The 19,779-nt window shown below is 46.5% G+C and overlaps 3 protein-coding genes and 1 long non-coding RNA gene across 4 annotated transcripts; 2 read left to right on the top strand and 2 right to left on the bottom strand.

Moving 5' to 3' along the window:
* Positions 1 to 1,688: 1,688 nt before the first annotated feature.
* Positions 1,689 to 2,936, top strand: LOC111065066 (E3 SUMO-protein ligase PIAS1-like). The gene is made up of 5 exons (XM_022353031.2): positions 1,689 to 1,785; positions 1,865 to 2,056; positions 2,119 to 2,317; positions 2,376 to 2,613; positions 2,671 to 2,936. Exons 1-5 carry the CDS (start codon positions 1,783 to 1,785, stop codon positions 2,840 to 2,842), a joined length of 804 nt encoding a protein of 267 aa, XP_022208723.1. The 5' UTR covers positions 1,689 to 1,782; the 3' UTR covers positions 2,843 to 2,936.
* Positions 2,937 to 3,479: 543 nt separating this feature from the next.
* On the bottom strand, positions 3,480 to 4,412 carry LOC111065068. The gene is made up of 3 exons (XR_002606948.2): positions 4,089 to 4,412; positions 3,923 to 4,027; positions 3,480 to 3,854 (listed from the first exon to the last, which is right to left on the bottom strand). It is a non-coding gene; the product is annotated as an uncharacterized LOC111065068 (long non-coding RNA).
* On the top strand, positions 4,310 to 5,190 carry LOC111065067 (uncharacterized protein CG13380-like). Its single transcript, XM_022353032.2, has 3 exons — positions 4,310 to 4,539; positions 4,603 to 4,786; positions 4,870 to 5,190. Exons 2-3 carry the CDS (start codon positions 4,625 to 4,627, stop codon positions 5,086 to 5,088), a joined length of 381 nt encoding a protein of 126 aa, XP_022208724.1. The 5' UTR covers positions 4,310 to 4,539; positions 4,603 to 4,624; the 3' UTR covers positions 5,089 to 5,190.
* A 2,719-nt stretch (positions 5,191 to 7,909) lies between these two features.
* LOC111065158 (homeobox protein B-H1) lies at positions 7,910 to 13,574 on the bottom strand. Its single transcript, XM_041595497.1, is given in 5 exon segments — positions 7,910 to 8,150; positions 8,152 to 8,608; positions 8,700 to 8,928; positions 12,169 to 13,017; positions 13,056 to 13,574. Coding segments are annotated over 5 exon segments (1,821 nt in total). The 5' UTR covers positions 13,189 to 13,574; the 3' UTR covers positions 7,910 to 7,997.
* Positions 13,575 to 19,779: the final 6,205 nt, after the last annotated feature.

Raw genomic sequence — 19,779 nt, 5'->3', positions numbered from 1 at the left:
CAAAAACAAACTAACATTTAACCCCAGGACCAGGACGGGCCCGGCCCCAACTGCCATCCCTCACAGCCACACAGCCACACAGCCATTCCATTCGCCCACTACTCATCCTAGCTGAGCTTATCATTTACACTTAAAGGCTCAAGCCAGCTTAAGGCGGGGGAAGTGAAGTTGGCAGCCCTGGCACGTGCCGGGGCATTATTAACCGCAAAATGCTCATAAAGGATCAATTTGTGAGCACACGTGTCAGGATAATGCCCCATGCACTCTTCTTCCTGGCCAGGAAAGGCCAGGGGCCAGGGGCCAGGGGCCGGGGAAGACAAAGCGTGAAGTTCACATAAATCAAAGCAACGGCTGCCAAATGGACAAAGATGATGACAGTCCAGTCCCTAAGGCTAAGGCTAAGGCTAAGGGGATGGGCTAAGGCGGCGCCAGACAGACACAACACTGCACTTGGCCTGGCAGAATATGCAATTTAAAGTGTCGCCATTCCACACAAAGGAAATCATTAAACATGCAAAGGACCCTTGGAATGGGTGTGTGGTGTGAAGGAAAGGAAGCTCCTGCGATTTATGGCAGCCGATGGAAATGGCTTGGCTGCCAGGGATATGTGGACCAGTGTGTGCAGAGTTGAGCTCTAAGCCTGCATTAATTTCTTCTAATGATTTTACACGAGGAAATTACCTTTACCCGACCAATAAAAGCTTAACACAAAAAAGCCATAAAATATCAGCGATGGCCAGGTTGCTCTATAAAAAGAATATGGAGTATTATGTTTGATAACTTGGATAAAGTAACACGTTGGTGAAATTACTTTACTCCTAAATGTGATTGTTTATGCTGAAGTCAAGGTATTTTTCAGGGTTGCACTTGAGTTCTTCTACAGTGTACCGTTGACAGTAATTTTCTGAACTCAACGCCTTGTTAAAAGAAACAACATTTTGTTTTTTAAGATAATAGTTTCGTTTTTGAATAATAAAAATAATAATATTTTTTTGGGGCTCCAAATATGTAGCTCTTTTTTTATGGATAAAATAATACATTTTTTTAATAAAATAACTTTGAAAACAATAATGATTTTTAGAAGTACTCTTGCGTTCTGTTTACAAATTTAAATATTCTACACAGTTACACAGTTACAGCTCTGGTTCAGTGTAGTTCTTACTTTCCATCGAATAGGACTCTTGTATTTAAATAATTTATTTTCAACGTACCGAAAGGTTTTTACCGGTAAAATGTGGTGTGATCGGGAGTGTTGTGAAACAGCTGTAGGCTAAAGCCGGTCATCCATACATTTTTAAAAACGATACCTTAAACGACGCTTAATAAACGAGCCTATACGAATAAATTATAAAATTAGAAGAATCTAATTTATTACGAATTTTCCTGTTATTTTAATTAGCCAGATTGGCTTGGAAATGTTATTTTTGTGTACGCAACTTAACAAAAATCTGCGCAAGTCATTAACAGATGTATATAAAATAGAAATAGCAAAGGTTCTAGCACCAAGACCTATGGGACACCAAAGGTGAGTTCGCAACAACAGACAGTTGTGTAGCCCACTTAACTTGGCCAGCAGAATATAGTGGTTCAAGTGTCGAAAGCTTAATCATAGTCAAGATAACAATATTACTTATTTTAATTTTATTTCGATATTTGACCCATTTTCGGCATTCCAATTTTCACATTGTTCCGTTTTCTTGACAAATAAAAACAAAGCCCAAAATGAACGCTTGATGACAATTACAAAAACTCGTGGCGCGTGTTCTCAGTGAAACTCTAAAGATGGTATGTAAACCTGAATGTGATAATGGTCGATATTGCTCCCCCAATGTTAATTGACCGCTCAATGAAATCTGCCGCCCAGCTTGTGCCCTTCCAGTTGAAACTGACGCCGGTGCAGATGGATACGGTCAGAAAGAGCTACATTTCCAAGAAAGACGGCTACGGGGTGCAAGTTCTTCTGATTATTCGTGAACATTACTCCGCCACTAAGTACAGCTTCCCCCAGGACCTGGACATCACAGTGAACGAGAAGCCGTGTGCTCTGCCAGCAACGGTGAGCCTGGACACCCACTAACTCGCTCATTTACATATGTTATGCTTTATTTGCACACACAGCACGGCCCCATAAACATTGCCGACCATTTGAAACTTCACTGCTCGAACTTTATCAACAAAATAAAACTGCAATGGTGCTCGGACGACACTCGCACCTTTGTTATTAAATTGTTTTTGGCTAAGCAGCTGTCCGTCAACCAAATGTTGGACCGCATACGGAACAGGCCGATGATGCCAGCAGAACGTGTTCAGAAAATGTGTATGTTTGCCATAGAGTTCTATTCAATTTAGGCCCAGCTACATAAATTTACACAAAGTTTTGGCAGAGAATTTGGGCCGCGCGATGCCCAACATACCCGTACCCGCACCCGTAATAGTTTCGCTCAAGTGTCCGGCGGGAAAGGTGAAGATTCGAGTGCCGTGTCGCGCCTCAACCTGTTCGCACTTTCTGTGCTTTGACGCTGGCGCCTACCTGGCAATGAACAAGCGTGAGGCGAAATGGATATGTCCAGTGTGCCACAAGCAGGCCCTGTACGAGGATCTCGTTATAGATGGGTATGTGAACAAATGCATTTAATTATTGCTGAAATTATGTTTAATCCGGTTGCACAGATATTTTCATCACATTCTAAACTCTGGACTACTAGAGGAATACGACGAGGAGATACAGGTACACGAGGATGGCGCGTGGAGTGTTCCGCGACTCGCGTCCCAGAATAACAATCAGCCTATTTCGCACATAGCTAAAACATCACTGCACGACTCTAAGGATGATATTCTGTAGCAAATCACATGCACAAATCATTTTTCTTATATGTAAGCGGAAAGATTTTCACATATCATCGATGTACACACATTCGTTGCACACATGTGTGTGTGTGTGTGTGTGTGTGTAGTATTAATTTGTTTGTTTTCAAGGAATAAAGATGTCGGAATTCGCGTATACTATGTATAATAATCACATGTGATTTGGTCTGTGAACCGTTTGGCAAGGGCGACTCCCACACACGCACACACACACACACGCACACACACACACACAGCAGCCGAGCTGAAGCCAACCCCTGTTGATTTCCTGCTTAACCGAATTGTGGTTGGTGGTGACGCTGCTGGCGCTGTGGATGCTGCTGGTCCACCACCCACAAAAATGTGCGGCTAATTGGATGTCTATGTATGGCGGAAAGCGGATAGCTCTCTGCCTGAGTGGGTGCTGGCAGTGAGTGTGTGGAAGTGTGGCAGGTCTTTGACAGTCGGCGGATGATTTCCATGCAAATTGATGTTACAGCACAGTAAGCAGGCAATATTTCTGCTTCATTTCATAAATGCGTCCAGGGCCAATACGACGCCCAGTCCCAGTCCCAGTCCCCAATCGCAAGTCCCCAACGGCCAACCATCCAACCATCCATCCATCAGCTGGCAAAGTTTGCATATCAAACGTTTCACGAGAAGAGAAGGATGTCATTGCTGGTGCTTACATACACACATACATATGTATGTATGGCTGGTGACGGTGACGATGACGATGATGGCAATGACGATGGTGAGGAGGAGGAGGAGGAGGCGGAGATGCCTGTTGACGTGTTTGCTGGCTCTTCCTTAATTTATACATGAATCTACAGCCAATTTGTTTAACTCGCAATTTCGGTTCAATATACATATGTACACGTGCATGCCACACATACATATGTACATACATAAATATGTCCATGTTTCCGTGTACTTATGTTCATGTGGGTGGACACTTTTATAATTTTTATAATCGAATTTTCGGCGGATCGGGAGCTATGATTTGTTGCCTGCATAAGACAAGTAAAATTAAAAAATATTTCAAAATAAAGATGGAGCTGCTTGGAACTGGCCCTACAGCTGTGCAGTCCGCAGCAATCCTTTGCATTTTGATTTAATAGCAATCCAAGCAGATCCTTAGAGCCTCTCCATCTTAACGAAAAAGTTTCCCCCGTGCGCTGCCCTTAAATTCAATATATTTTCTTATGCTTAAATGCCTTAAATTAAATCATTAAATGCCTTACATTTAAGAGCTTAATATGTGCCGATTGAGCGCTGATTTAAGTTCGATTTTCCTAAGGATAAAATATGGTTTTTAATCTTGAAGAGTCTGCCGAAAGCTTTCCAACACTTGTCACTTCCAGCACTACATTTTCCAGGGACTCGCAGCACCCATAAAGCCTTTTCCAATCCTCTTCAAAGCATCCCTACAGATGACGTGCATATATGTACTGTCTTACTGTCAAAGTACGAGTAGTAGGCCATGCAGTTGCCATAAATCAGAAGACGAAGATTCATTTCCCACTTCAAGGCTCAAACCGGTTACATCGTGTCGTTTTATTGGTGACAAATCAGTTTTACTTTTTCTGGCATTCTAGAATTGTGCAAAAGTTGCACTACTGTTAAGCGCTGCACACCAAAAAAGGGGGCTGCAAATTAAACAAATTGAAAAGGTGTTTTTTAATTTCCAAAAAGGTAAGTGCTTCCTGCTCTTGCTGCACCCTGGCCAATATTTCCAGTGAATATTCCTTTGAGTAGACTCGAAACTCAGCAAATAAAAATGGATGAGCTGCTCACTGACGAAGTTATGTATGCAAACCGTCCTTCCGAAATTGTTGATATGCTCCGCAATATTTATACTAACCTTGATGCACCATCGCCGCGCCAAGTGAAGAAAAAGCCCAAGATGCCCTTCCGCCGTGTGTCATCAGTACAGCAGGCGGTAAGTCAGCAATCGGATCGGAATCTAAACATTTTCAAGGATAAATTGCACACACACCTATTATTATTTTTCCCTTTTTTCAGATTCTTCGAGACTCGCCCAAGCTCGTTTGCATCTGCGAGCGTGGCAAAAATTTCTACCATTGTGAAAACTGTAGGAAGAGCATGCATGGACGCGCTGCCCAGGTTTGTCCTGTCCATCCTTCGGTTTTCTTTTTGATGGACTTTCGCGGATGTCCCTATTGCGCTGACGTTATCATAGCCGACAAGACTGACGAACAACCAGATGATGGCGCCATTTAAGCGTGTGTTGGATCTTCCAACTGAAATTATGCGGAAAAAGGCAAGCCTCACAGCTCAAACAAAATATAACAAAATTCTTTAAAAAATAAAAGAGTTCCATGCCTAATTGGTTTTTATTTTTCATTTTATCTGTATTAGGAATGTCAACGAAATAAAGTTTCTTTTTGGCAAAGGACATTGCCATCGAACTTCACACTTCTACCCACACATTTCTATATTTTGATTTGTCTAGGGAAATCCGCCTGGAACTATGCCTGGAACTATTTAAATTAATGCTCTAAATTAGCCCGTGCTCACATCAGCAATGTCGCCGCAGGATTGCATCAAGAAACACTGCTAGCAAGAAGAAAAACCTTTCTTGGTTCTTGGTGCCCCGTCACATATTTTTTTGTTGGATCTGAAAATTGTTTTTAGTTACATTTTTTATTGCTCGCAATAATTAGCAAGCGACAAACCAACCAACAACTACTGAAACAGCGATCGTGTTTAATTGAGCGTGCCCCGGCAAGGCCCAGAGAGTTTCTGTTTTGTGTCATTTGTCTTTAATGAAAGGTTGCCCTCTGGCCAAGCCAGCCCAGACCAGAGCAGAGCAGAGCAGCAGACCTGACCAAGCCGCTTATTGTGTTTGTTGTCGTTTCATTGTCCTACCAAGCGTCGCTTTTGTTTTAAGCCAGCAGCCAGCAGCAATTTGAACATTGCGGCCAATTTGTCGATGAAGGCGCAAAAACACAAGAAACGGCAGAAAAGTACAAAACACGCGTGGTGCCAGCCAGCTATCTGGTGTCTCCATGGACAGGGGACAGGGACACCAGCAGCAGCAACAGCAGCAGAAGCAGCAGCGACTGCTGCATACCCTAAATGGCATTCCAGACAAAAGGCTCTTCTGACTACTGTTTCGGAGCTATTTACTGTAGGAACTATACAGATAATACATATCTGTTAATATCAATTCCTCTGGCTACAGTTTCGTACTAATTCTTTATTATTTTTTGTAATAGCCAAATGGAATCCAATGAGTGGTAAATATTTATTATTGTAGCTCCTGGGTACATCGATGCTTGGATTTAATGGTTTAAAATAAATATGGAATGCAATTAATTCGTTAAATAATATTAAAGAATGCTGGAATCATAGTGTTAGTCCCGTAAAGCGCATAGGAACTCTGGGATTTTGGGTTCGCTCTCTAAAGAACACTCACAACCTTTTTAATGTTGACCAATTTAGCATTTTCCATGGGTTCTACTTTATCTTGGCTTGGTAAGTACTCTGACCGTTTTTCGCCCTTTCTGTTACTGCCAGTCAGCTGTCCGGGGTATGGTATGGTATTGTATGGTATCCCTGGCTCTGGACTTCAAGGATCGTTTGGCTGGTCTTGCCTGCAGCGGGTACTTGCATGCGAGCACGCAAGGCGTTTTCAGCCAGTGGTGTGGTGGGGGTAGGGAACGGGGACATGGTCAAAACTGTTCAAGACAACCTTTCCTGCCTGTGCCCCCGCCCCTGCCCATGCCTGTGCCCCCGCCTGGCTGTCCTGCTGTTTTGGCCAACTGGTGGACAACGGCAGTTATTCAATATATCAACTTTTGGCCTAATAAATGCACTAATTGCGGTTAAATGCATTTTGCATGCAATTATTATCATTAGGGGTTGGCTCGCACGTCGTCGTCGTCGTCGTCGTCGTCGTTCTCTCTCCTTTCCCTATTCCCCATTCCCTTTCCATGCCCACCCTCCGTCGTTTGTAAATTGTTTCGGTTGGTCATTATTTTAATTGCCCGCGGGGCACACACACCCCCACCACCTACCCATACCCATACCCACACTCACCCATCACCCGTACAAGGTGCAATTTTTTTCATAAGTTTATCTTTTATTTAGACAAAAACTTATATTTAGTTACTAACATAGACAAAAAAATGGTGTAGAATACTTTACATATTACATATTACAGTTACAACGATTATAGAACTAAGCTACGCAAAAAAAAAAAAATATATATATATATGTATGTATGTATGTATTTATTTCATATTTCATCTACCCGAAGTTGTCGCTTAGTTGTTGTTTGTTGTGGCTGGTGGATAATACATTTTGTGGTTAGGCTTAGAGTGTACAACATTCGTTTGCTTTCTTTTTGTTTTTGGCTGCTACTTTTTACAACATTCAAATAAATATCTATATTCTAGGTTCACGATTTTTCACGATTATGTTACATGTATACAAAATTGTTGCTTCGTTTTTTAGAAAACATTTTGTTTGAATAAATTACTTAGATAAAATCAAAATAAATTAGGCAAGCACACACAGATAAACAGATAAATATATACGGTTATATACACACACACACACACACGCACACAGAGAAAAGCGCCACCCAAGAGGCCTGGCCGGAGGGGGGTTATGCGGCACTTTGCATTCGCAATTTGAAGAGTTTTAAAGCTGAAATAGTCGTAAATATGAGTTCATCTCATTTGAAATACGTGATTTTTAATTATCTTTAATAAGGGGAGATTTAAAAAAAAAACGTATCCCAATCTTTAGCTTGTGGATCGATGCTCAATTTTAACATTTGCATTGGGCAATGTGTTGAAATCAATGAAAAATGAATACCATTAATGGAGAGCAGTGTTGGGGCAACTGCTACTTCAAAAAGTAGTTTAAATATAAATACAAAATATTAATAAACAAGAAGTGAGCATTTTCCTATAAAGGGTATACATACGCATACTCGAATTGTGATTGCATTTGACCTTTGTGTAGCATCAATGGGAAACTCTCTTGCTAAGCGACACTTGCACCGCATAACCCTTACTAAATACACATACACATACACATACAGATACAGATAAGCACACATAACACATACACATACACCCTGCCCCCCTGCTCATTTAGCACTGGGAAGGCGCTTGCTCTCACACCTGGATCTGATCCTCATCGTCGGACTGGGCCTGCGAGCAACTGTCCACCGAGCGTCCCGGCGGACTGCCCGGATTGAGCGTGGGACTCGGCGTCGAGGGCGGATGCGGTGGCGATGCAGATGCAGATAACGGAGGCGGATACGCCAAGCATGGGCGGGCTGCTGGCCAACGGCTTGAGTGGGCCGCCAGGAGCCGGGACTGAGGACGCTGGCGGTGGACCGTTTGCGGCGGCTGCGGCAGCTGCTGCATTCTGGTAGTAGTTGCTCAGCGAGGACAGCGAGCTTGATGCGGACAGGTGGGAGAAGGGGGCTGCCGAGGCGGAAGCGAGCGGACCGACGCCCACGCTGGGCACGCCGGCGTACAGGTTGTAGGGCAGGGGCTTCTGCATGGCGGCGGCGGCGGCTGCCTGCCGGTAGTAAATGTCTATGCTGGTATGTTGCGTTGCACCGTGCGCGGCTGCAGCAGCGGCCCCGGCGCCGGCAGCTGCCGCATACGGCCAGGCGCCCAGGTAGGGCGATCCCCCGTACAGCCGCTGGAAGGCGGCGAAGTTACCGGCCTCCGCGAGCAGCTCCAGACCCACAGCCGTCTGGCGCTTCCACTTGGTTCTGCATGGAGACAAAGAGAGAGAGAGGGAGAGAGAGACTGCTTTAGGATGGTGCTCGCCAGGTGAGGTGGGTGGAGCGGGGGGAGACGTACCTTCGGTTCTGGTACCAGGTCTTCACTTGGCAATCGCTCAGATCCAGCTTGTGGGCGAGCTCCTGGCGCTCCTGAACGCTCAGATACTTCTGCCGCTCGAAGGACTTCTCCAGCGTCTGCAGCTGGTGGTCGGTGAAGGCGGTGCGTGCCTTGCGCTGCTTTTTACTGAGCCCGCTCATGTCGTTGGTGGAGCCGCTCTTGATGCTGTTGCCATCGTCATCCTTGCCCCCTGGAAGAAAGAGTGGGACAGACGTTGCATGTTATAGAAAATATCCATTGATGCGAGCATAGACAACATTTATCTGCATTTATGACCACCAAATGCCCCCAGGATAAGCTTCGATCCGGCCAAGGGAAGGCTCCTAGCTCATGGCCAGCCTTCGCATCTGGTCTAGCCCGGTCTGTGCCGGGGGCTCAGCCCAGAACGGGCTCAGACAAACAGTTGCAGTTACAGTTACAGTTAGAGGCTCGTTTATGGCCACGCAATTGCCGCTTCCGCTCACAAAGCGGTTACCCACCGTCCAGCCCCGCGTCGCCGTGTGGCTTCGTGTTGTGTGTAAGTGTAATAAAAATGTGTAGCAAAATGTCTAAACTTGCCGCAGCCACTCCACACACACACACACACACACAGACACAGAGAGAGAGAGAGGGGGAGCGTGCTCACCCCGTCTGAGAGGTTTCTGTAGGCAGCCGCTTTTCCACCTTTCCCGCGAGTTCCGATGCCCCCGCGGGGCAAGGCGCTGCTCGTTTGCCATTTAGTACATAAAATTTATGTAAATTCATCCGATTGCGGTTCGCTGATAAGCGAGAGCGAGTCGAGTCGAGCCGAGCCGAGCCGAGTTTTTGGGCCACGGCCAGGAGGGGCTGGCTCGTAGAGTTCTACTCACGCTGAAAACTCTCAAGCGTTAAATTATTTAAAGCGAAAATTTGCCAAGTGCCACACTCGGAGGCAGTCAGAGTTGGTCAGAGCGCAGAGTGAAGGGGTGTGTGGGGGGGGACAGTGGCAGGGTGAATGGACACACAACAGTGGCAGACGATGAAGAAATCAGTTTTGGAGTCTATTCAAAAGTTACTTCAAAATATTTGCAGGAATTACTGGAAGTCGGAAATCAATTTAAAAAATAATTTCCCATGGATATAGTGGATAATTGTAGATCAATTGAGTGGATTAGTATTGGAGGGAGTTCTTCCCATATCACTTATACGTATGTGATGTGGGGAAGCCCCTAAACAGATAAATATAAGCCGATAAATGCCTAATTGCAACGATAAATAAGCGACGATAATGCAATTGAATAAAACTCATTTACAATTACAGCAAATTACTCACGAATGCTGGAATTGCCGCCTCGTTAGGCTATTGATTTGCTGGCCGTTAATTTGTTGAGCAGCTGATTGACATTTCAGAGAAAGCGTTTTCGCAATTAAAACGTAAAGGTCAATTTATTGCCACAAGCGAAATGATAATTGAGTTACTATACTGCCTGCAATTAGCTAAAATTAGCTCCTAAAATATGATTTTAAGTGTGGAATGCAAAACTGAAAGAGTTAAATAATTATTTTTAAAAACAGCTTTTAGGCTTAAATATTTTCAAACAAGAAATATCAAATAAAAAATATAATCAATATCTGCGTTATTCGATTCCTTCATGAATTCTCTCTTCCATCGGTAATCAGACGAATTGATGGACTCCAAACTTTCCCTGCCCGGAGGCAAATCATTTAGGCCCCGTCTCTGTCAGCCCCAGAGCGGGCGACGGGCACTCCAAAAGGGGTGAGAGGGAGGATGAGTGTAGTGGACGCGACTACCGTTTATAAAATTGCAATTGGCAACAGGAAATTGCCGTAATAAATGCCACAAAACAGAGGCCAGATGCAGCCGCCCGGCCCGGCCCGTCAGCGCCAGAAGAACGGCGAGCGAGTGGAGTGGAGAGGAGATTGGAGTGTGAAGTGTGTGGTGTGTGGGGTGCAGAGATGAGCAAACAGACTGCAACATTTGTATCTGTTTTGCTGCTTTGGTGTTGTGCTGCTGTCGTTGCAACAGCAATAACTGTTGCCATGGGGCATCTATTAAAAGGGTTAAATGCATTTTTATAACAATTTCCACAATTAAATGATTGTCAGGGACGCCAGAGAGTGGGCCTGGGAGGCAGTGCGTGAGAGTGGTGCACAACCAGAGAGGAACAAAGAGAGACAGAAAGACAGAGAGAGAGCGAGAGAGAGACATGTAATTATTTGAGATTTGTTTTTTGCTGCGTTTTTAAACAGCATTTTGTTGCTGCTCTCCCCACAGAGCCGCCAGCCTGCCGCCTGCCCCTGCTGCATTCACCTACCTACCCAGCACATTGCCAGAAAAAGGCCACGCCCCCCACTCTGCCATAATGGGCATTTGCAGTGCAGTGCAGTGCAGTGCAGGTGCATGCCTAAGGGGGCAGGAGTGGGGAGCAGTGGGTAGCAGTGGGTAGCAGTGGGGTGCCCCTTTAGAAGCTTCCCAATGACGCAAACAAAGCGTGAAAATGTACGTTTTTTTTTCAGGTGGAAAAACTACCACAACGGCAAGAGTCGAGAATGTAAAACGGTCATGCAATCGTTTTTACAGTTTGTTTTGCAAAGCGACATCATCCCCCCATTCCCATGCCCGCAAAATGCGCCAGCAAGCGCCAACCTCAAACCACCTCAAAACGAACAAAAGATTTAGGCAACGAACTTGAAGCCATATACTTAAGCCTCAATTGAATTCGTTTTGATTACTGAATTACTACCCGTTTAAAATTGGACATTGGATAGATATACCTAGACTGAGGGGACACAAACACAAACCTCAAATGATGACTCAAAATGTGAAAATCAGAACTCGCAACTCGGAACGAACACACAAACTCTTAATTCAAATCAAGTTAAAGTTTAACTAACAAAACAAGAAATTGGCCTGCGTTAAAATTCGTGAACAGTTCGGATTGATAAACTTAAATTTGTATTACATGCAAAAAAGCGGTTTCCATGGAGCAGACAGTATTTTAATTTTTTACTCTGCATAAATGGTCCAGTTCTGGGCGAAATATCTGCTATAGAAAGCGCGCTGATGATGCCAACTGCCACTACATATAAAAATATGTTATAAATATTTTATGAACCCTTGAAAAAGCCCTAAAACTATTTGAATGATATTTACAGGAAACCCTGAACATGTCTAAGGTTTCTACAGGTTATAGGCGCTCATATTTTATATTATAAAAATATTAACACTATTTTGAAAGCATTTCTTTGCTTATTTTGAGAAAAAGACTAGACTACTTTTGAGGAGCAATCGGCGGAACTGGCATAAATGAGCGCAGCAGCCTCAGCCTCAGCCTCACATTTAGGTGCCAATGATACTCCATCAATATGGCGAGTATCTGTCTATCGATGTTTTTGTAGACCAACAACCACCCGCAACCCGGTCCCCAAATAGTACAGAGGCTCACCTCACCATTACTACAAACGCTGTGATCGTCCATGTGTCCGCTGCCACTGCCGCCGCCGCCTCCGTTGCCGCTGCCCGCCTCATCGCTGTCGCAGTCGTCGTTCTCCTCGTGGTAGTCGCTGCTATCGTCCAGCTCTGCGCCCGTCGGTGCACCCACAGCTCCGCCACCCACGCCGGGGCCCACTCCAGCTGCGGCTGCTGCTGCTGCGGCGGCCGCTGCTGCTGCTGCTGCATTGTTGCGTGCTGCGGCGGCGGCTGCTGCTGCCGCGTAATGCTGCTGCATGGCTGCCGCGTACTGGGCTACGTTAAGACCGTTGGATCCCATTTGTGTGGTGGCGCCACCGCCACCGCTGCTGCCGAGGCCGACGCCAATGCCAATGCCGACGCCGACCGACGGGGCGAAGTGATTCAATTTGGCATGTGGATGATGGACCAACGCATGCGGATTCGGATGCTGGTGCGAGTGCTGGTGCGGATGTGGGTGGTGTAGGGGTGGTGGGACGGCCACTGCCGGTGGTGCTGCGACGGCTGCAGGTGGTCCCGCTGATCCCCCTGATCCCGCTGGTGGGCCTGTCGCCGCCTCCAAGTGCTCGTCGTTGTTGTTGCTGTTGCCCTGGCTGTGGGTGGGGCTGCTGTCGCCACTCGAGCTGGAGTTGTGGTTGTGGTTGTTGTTGTTGTGGCTACTGCTGTTGTTGTTGTTGTTCTGCTGGTGGTGGTGGTGCTGCTGTTGCTGCTTATAGAACGCGGCCGCCGCACTGCCCGCCAAGATGTCGTTGATCATGAACCGGGAGCGGTTCGGCTTCAGGTTGGACGACGTGGTCGACATGTTCACCGCCGGCGGCTGCAGGCCCGTATAGTGGTGATGCAGCGGGTGCGGTGCGGGTGCGGGTGTGGCTGGTGGTGTTGGTGGTGGGGCAGCGCGTGCAGCGGATGGGGCAGCGCGTGCAGCTGGTGGTGCAGCTGTGGATGATGCACTTGGGGCGTCTCGCTGGGCGACTGGGTGAGTATGCCCATCGAGTCTTTCATTTCTTGAGCACAAAACACACGCTTTCCGATTTCCCCTCCCCCTGCAAAGCTACACTGCACTTCGCGTTCGGCCGCACGTTTGGGGGCACAGAATACAACAAAAAAAATGGTCCACAGACTGCTCTGTCACTCTGACTGACTGTGTGGACCCTCTTGGACTGCGCTGGGGCCTGCTGGGTCTGTCTCTGTCTTCGGTTCAAGTCTTTTCCGTCTGCCGCGGTGGAAACGTCGTGCGCGCTGTGGCTGCCAAAACGAGACTGAACCGCACCTGCGAGCGAGCGCAGCCTCAGCCTCAGCCTTTGCCTCTACCGCTGCTGCAACAGTCCGGGTCGCGGCAGAGCCAGAGCCAGTACGCCGTCAGCGACGGCGTCGAGCTACAATTTTGCCACTTTGTCATAGGCGGGGTGGTGGCTTTGGGCTGCCATTGCGCTGGCCCTGGGCTGGAGCGAGAGCGCTGTAGTTCTTCACTTGTCCCTGTCGTACACTGCTCTGCTGCTCAGACCCGCTCTCTTTGCCTGTTGCCGTCTCATCTGCCGTCCTGCTCCGGCTTAGGTGCCATGTTGTGAGCGCGCTGCGAGCTGTGAGCGCCGGAACCCACCACGTTCATCGAGCTCTGAGCCGTGGTGGATTTCGCTCTCTCTCGCTCTCGCTCGCGCTCTCGCTCTCTTTCGCTCGGTCTCAGTTTTTATGGCAAGTCGGCGAAACTGTGGCAAATGTCGGTCAAATGCCTTCGCAGCTATAATATCGGACTGATTGGAGTCTCTTCCTCTGGCTCTTCTTTCTGTTGATGTTGGCTGACTGCAAGGAGTGGGCGGGCCACTGCCAGAGCATCAAAATGGCGCTATAACGGGGAGTGGAATTTTAATTTAGGTTCCAAGTGCAGTTCGATAAATATTGAAAAGCTTTTATGGAGCTTTAAAAGGGTTTGAATTGTCCCTTGAGTTTCAATATAACCAAAAGGCTTGGTTTCTCTTCCCCTATTTAAAAAATTCAAAAATTATTATATTCAATACCAGTAATTTTTTCTAAGGGAGAGCCACTTTAGGGTTGTAGATTTATCTGGAGAGGATCAGTAATTTAAATAAGTTTCAGCTAATTTCAAAGTAATTTCTTAATTTGTTAATTTTATATTTAAGAAAAAAATATAAAGTGCAAGTTACTAAAATTAAAATTTAAAATTTTATTTGAAAAAAAAAATGTTCGCGGATTTTTTGAGATTTTTCCGGCAAGGATAAATGTATGCTCCGTCCTGCTTTCCGCTGGCCCAACCCAAGAAATGATTTTCTGCTCTGCGGATGTTGATAACAGATCTGAGCGAAAAGAGTCAATGGGCTGATGTGTTGGCATTAGCTGGCAAACCAAACAGGCTAATTGTGTGGGGATGGATGGACATGGTCTGAGTCCGAGTCTGATCGTATGATACGATAGATCTGTGGCTGGATACGGACAACTGTTAAATAGTTCGCAGAAGAGACATGGAGAGAGGCGGGAGGATGGGGGCTTCCTGCAGCGACCGGAAAATACGCTGCCAACTGCCTTCAAGAGCCAGAGCCAGAGCCTGGCAACTGTCCAGCCAGGGCGGTCGGTCAACAGAAGGCAGTGGCAGTGGCAGTGGCAGTAACCATCAACTGGTCGAAGGCGGAGACAACTGCGCATTGCGGTTTGGCCGCAGTTTTTACGAGTCTTGCACATTTGTTTTTCCACATTTTGTTGGCTGTAGCTCGTAGCTCGTAGCTGCTGTTGTGCGAGCACAATTATTATAAGCATTCAATTGGAATTGCTATTTGGCATTGGCATTGGCATGGGCATGGGTATGGGCATGGGTATTGGCTCTTGTATTCCCATTCACAGTCGGATTCGACCGCAGAACGCAAGCGGAGTGCAGCGAGGGAGGGAGGGAGGGAGGGCGACCACAGGATATGCGACCTGGTCTGCCAATTATATGCATTTAAGTGCAATAACCGTCATCAGGACGAAGGACACGGGCACGGACACGGACACAGACACAGAAACGGACACGGACACGGACACGAATGGCAGGGCAGAGCAGGAATCTCAAAGAACGGTTCGATTGACTCCGCCAAGTCGCCTCCGACTGCGACTCCGTGGGCCCGGCCCTGTGCGTCGCATTTGATGCTTCAGCAGAGACCAGACTCTAATTATTTTAATGCTCCTCGCAATTGAAGCGCGCGCTTGCGTCCTTCCTCCTGCTCCTGCCTTTGCTCCTGCAACGGCAACTGCAACGGCAACCGCTCCTGTTCCCGCTCTAATTTCGTTGCACCTCACCACTAATGACCTACGCAGCTCACCTGAGCCGACCTTTTTCCCGGTCCGCACTCCCGGAATCAATACCAATCAAACGTGCGCCGCTCTCGACAAATTGTATTTCCCCTGCCCATGCCCCTGCCCCTGCCCCTGTCCTCTTCCGCCCGTGAGAGAAGCAATTAGTCCTTGGCCAACAACATGTGGCCACAAACCGAACAGAACCAAACCAAACCGAACCCAACCAAAGAAGAGCCGAGCTATTGGCGTGAAATTTTAATTGCCATCTCGTTGTCTGGGTGCAGTGCATGGTGGATGGGGCAGAGCTGAGCTGAGCTGAGCTGCCAGCTTGTCGCCACAGAGAGCCTGCGAAGAGGTGGGGAGCCAAGCTACGCCAATGCTTTTCCCATGCATCATGCAACTATGAAAAATATGAACAACATCGGAGAATTTTTTCTACCAAAGAAGGGACTAGGGATAGAGTAAAAACTAGTGGAACAGATTAAAAAAAAATATCGACCATTTGTTGTATATTTACATCGGGATTATCATACCTTGAACAGAATACCTTGGTATCGAAATCTTCCACCAGCTCACCACGGGAGAGAACTGCACAAAAATGGTTTAGTTCATTATTAAAAATTAGCAAAAATATTAAACAAGTTTATTTTAAAGTGCCGCGTAGAGTCTAGTTCATCCCCATACAAAAAAGTAATACCATTTGGTTATGGGCAACACGGGGGCATTAAAGGGTCAATTGATCGTTGATCTGATTGCGATCAGATGCCATATTCGGAGAGAAAAGATCACACACACTCTGTGATGCAATGTTTTCCGTTTTCGGTTTTCGAATTTTAAACTTTTGGAGGAACGAACTTCTCTCGGATGCGGATGTGGGAGGAATTTATTTGAATTGCGATTGATCTGAAAGCTTTGGCTAGTTTGGCACTTTCCACTCGATGACATTCCAAACGAAAAGTTGCAGCCCCAAAAAAGAAATGAACTCGAATCAGCGCACCGATCAACCCACCTGCGAGGCACCACCAGCGGAATCCAAGCTCGAAACTCCTTTGGCAGCCACATCACAACTTGGTCCCCGGTCCCCATTCCCTGTCCGGCCCGTCCCGGCCCGTCCCTCTTTCTGTTGCGGAATCTTAATCGGCATCTTTGATATTATAATGTTCGTGTTGCTGCGTGGACAAACGTAATAAAATAACTGATCGTTGTCGCTGATAAGTTAATTTACTTTTAATGTGTTGCCCTCGACGAACCCTCGAGCCGAGCGAGCATCTTGCGACGTGGGGGTAAATGGCTCTGTAGGTGACAAAGGTTCTCGCTGGACCAAGTACCCGTCCGTCCTCGGCCCTTGCCTCAGCCAAGATCGAGACTCGACTCTGCTATTCCTTGTTTTGGGTTCTCTTTTTTTTCTTTATCGACTTGCTGTTACAGGACTCGGGTATACTGAACTCTTGGAGATGTTTGCAGCTATATATTTATATATATTCTTGTGCAAGAGCCAGAGACAGACTCTGTGTGCAGACTCCTCTGATATTATCTATATATATGTACATATATTTTGTATTATTATTTTTAAGATTATTATCGTAGCCTGCAACTGAATTTTCTATGCATTCGCTGATCAGGTTTGGTTTACGTTTTTGACAGCTCCAAAATCGGTGAATTAAGTTTAAAACAGACCACAGAATACAGCTACTGCAGAATGATAACAAATGTTCCTATCCACCAGATGGACATATCCATCTACCCATATTACAAGTTAAGTTTGCTGACTCTCCCTGCTTGCTTTCTCTTTTTATACATATTCTCGTCTAATGATGGAGTGAAGGAGCTCTAACGGCTGGAAGATAACTCGTTGCTGGGAAGGGAGTAGGATAAACAGCTACAGGATAGGACACCACAGCCATAGTTAAACCAAAAATGTAATCATAAGAAACGGAGTAGCAAGTAGCACAGTTTCGAGGCGGGTCATGTGCCGAGACTCCAAGCATTTCGGCTGCTGTTTTACCAAAGATATTCCAACAAAAACTGAACACTCGCAGCCTTTTTTTCATAGGCAAGCCAATTAAACAACAATTGTTGACACGAACGATCGATCGATCGATCGATCTGCAAGGGTATCAACATATTCGGTCCCACAGGTAGCCCGAAGAAGTTTTCGTTTTATTTTTAGTTGGTTTTATTTTGGTTGTTTTTTGTTGTTTTTTGTTCGTTGGTCGGTCGCGTGTGCCGTCGATGGCCAACCTTGTTGCCAACTGATTTGTCAACAACGTGGCCAACAAAGGTGTTCTCTCCTTCTCTGTGGCCGATTTATCGCTGCTCCAGATCAGTCAGCATGCCAGCCAAACACCAACAACTACAGGATAAACATAAAGCCCCGATTCCGTCCGTCCATAGCCATCCGTCGGACCCATAGCCATCCGTCGAAGCCGTTCTGGAGCGGCGCTCGTTTCAAAATTGATGTCGCCCCACTAAATGGATGCTATTTAAATTTTTACTGCCTGCCTGTGACTATAAATCCAATTCAGGCCTGGATCCTAGCCAAAAAGAGACATAAGAAGCCCCCATAAGAAGGTCCCCACCCCCTTTCCCTGTTTCTTCTACGCTCTCTCTGGCCATCTGTATCGGGCCTTGGTCCGATTTTAATGGCTCAGCTTAGCCTGGACGGCTAATCAACACCTCGCTGGGATTTGGCCTGGCCTGGCCTGGGGCTGGGACTGGGGCTGGGGCTGGAGGAGCTACGGGTTGGTTCTTGGCTGCACTGAAAGAGAGAGAGATTTGCATGCAGGCGATAGGGAACGCTCTCCCGACAGTCGTTATTCATTAAGATGCCTTGGCTTATCGCCAAAAACAACTCCACGCCGAGACCCGACCCAAACAATGTCCATAAATTCTGTTAGCAATATTTTGGGTTCGTTTTGGGGTCCACAACGTTTTAGCTCGTGGCACAAGAACAATTCAACAGCAAGAAATTTCGTCAGTATCTATTATGTTTTGTTAGCAATTTGTAAATAGCCTGAAACCTCTCGATGCTCCTCCTCGCGGCGGGTTCTTATCTGGGGATGGGCCGCTTAATTAGGAGAGCAACCTGCTTAAACGGCAGCCTCTGCCTGGCGACACTTGCCACTTGCCACTTGCCACATTTGCATTGACCATAAAAACATGCTTATGCATTTCCAAATGCAACCACTTAAATATCGAAGGGGCAGGGGCAGGGGCATGGACAAGGGCAAGAGCATTGGAGAGGCAGGCGAGGCCTGAAACTGTCGACGAAGTGAAAATGTATTTTATGACTCAATTTGGTGCACATAAAACGAACAGGGGGAAAATATTTTGTGGCCTAAGCCATTCAAAGTGCAACATTGTCCGATGACCGAGAGGTGTGTGTGTGTGTGTGTGTGGGACAGCGATAACGATGCCAAAGGTGTGATGCTAGCCACAATTAGGGATGGCAGCGTGATCGGTTACCTTCGATATCCTCCATCAGCTCACACATCCATAGGTACACATCCCTCCCCATTCTGCTGCCTGTCTGTAGACCAAAAGGTCTGAAACCTCAAAGGTAATTCGTACCATAGTTATATCTAATGAATCCCTTTTCGTAGCCCTCCAAAAGTGATACGCAGGACATGCTGGATGCTTGCTTGGTGTGCCACAACCACTTGGCAATGGCATTGATCTAAATTCCAGACTTCGACGCTGCCTGGATTATTTATTGTGCTAAAAGCCAGCGCTCCTAGGAATCATCCCTCTCCTCCACCTCCTAGAGATATCCACGTACCACTTTAAGGGGACTTTGATTCTATCCAAACATTCTATCTTTACATTCTTAGCGCCCCTTTAAATCCTTTCCCGAGTCTCACGTATTTTCCCTTCAGGTTTCAATTCATAATTCCTGAAACTCTCTTCCCCACCCCCCGCCAATAATTGCAGCTCACGATGCCGTCCCTAGTGGTTTTTTATTTGTTTTTTTTGTGGGTATGTTCTGTGAGGACCGTTCGATAGTTATTGTTGCTGCCTGGCTGATTGTTGTTAATTTTTATGTGCAATTAATCGGCTACGCGCATTGAGCATTTATAAGCATTTCTCGCACCAACGGCGGGAGGAAGGGAGGTTGGGGCATCGCCTTTGGGTTCCAGTTCCCACTCGCCAACAGTCAACAGTCAGCCAGCCAACAGCCAGCAGAAAGAAATTAAGTCGTTTCGAATTAAAGTGAAATGCAAAATGCGCCTGCACCGCGGCGCTGCATCCCATAAAAAAACGGCAGCAGCAGCCGGACGGACCAGCGGCAACATTGTGAGCTCATCAGAA

Source organism: Drosophila obscura, unplaced genomic scaffold (assembly GCF_018151105.1).
Source record: "Drosophila obscura isolate BZ-5 IFL unplaced genomic scaffold, ASM1815110v1 contig_73, whole genome shotgun sequence".
Lineage (NCBI taxonomy): Eukaryota > Metazoa > Arthropoda > Insecta > Diptera > Drosophilidae > Drosophila > Drosophila obscura.
This window is presented reverse-complemented; position numbering and strand designations above follow the sequence as displayed.

Coding starts and splice junctions, on each gene's coding strand:
- LOC111065067 (XM_022353032.2), top strand. CDS start 4,625: ATGGATGAGCTGCTCACTGACGAAGTTATGTATGCAAACCGTCCTTCC. Junction 4,787..4,869: donor TGTCATCAGTACAGCAGGCG/GTAAGTCAGCAA, acceptor CCCTTTTTTCAG/ATTCTTCGAGACTCGCCCAA.
- LOC111065066 (XM_022353031.2), top strand. Junction 2,318..2,375: donor AGAACGTGTTCAGAAAATGT/GTATGTTTGCCA, acceptor ATTTACACAAAG/TTTTGGCAGAGAATTTGGGC. Junction 2,614..2,670: donor GAGGATCTCGTTATAGATGG/GTATGTGAACAA, acceptor CCGGTTGCACAG/ATATTTTCATCACATTCTAA.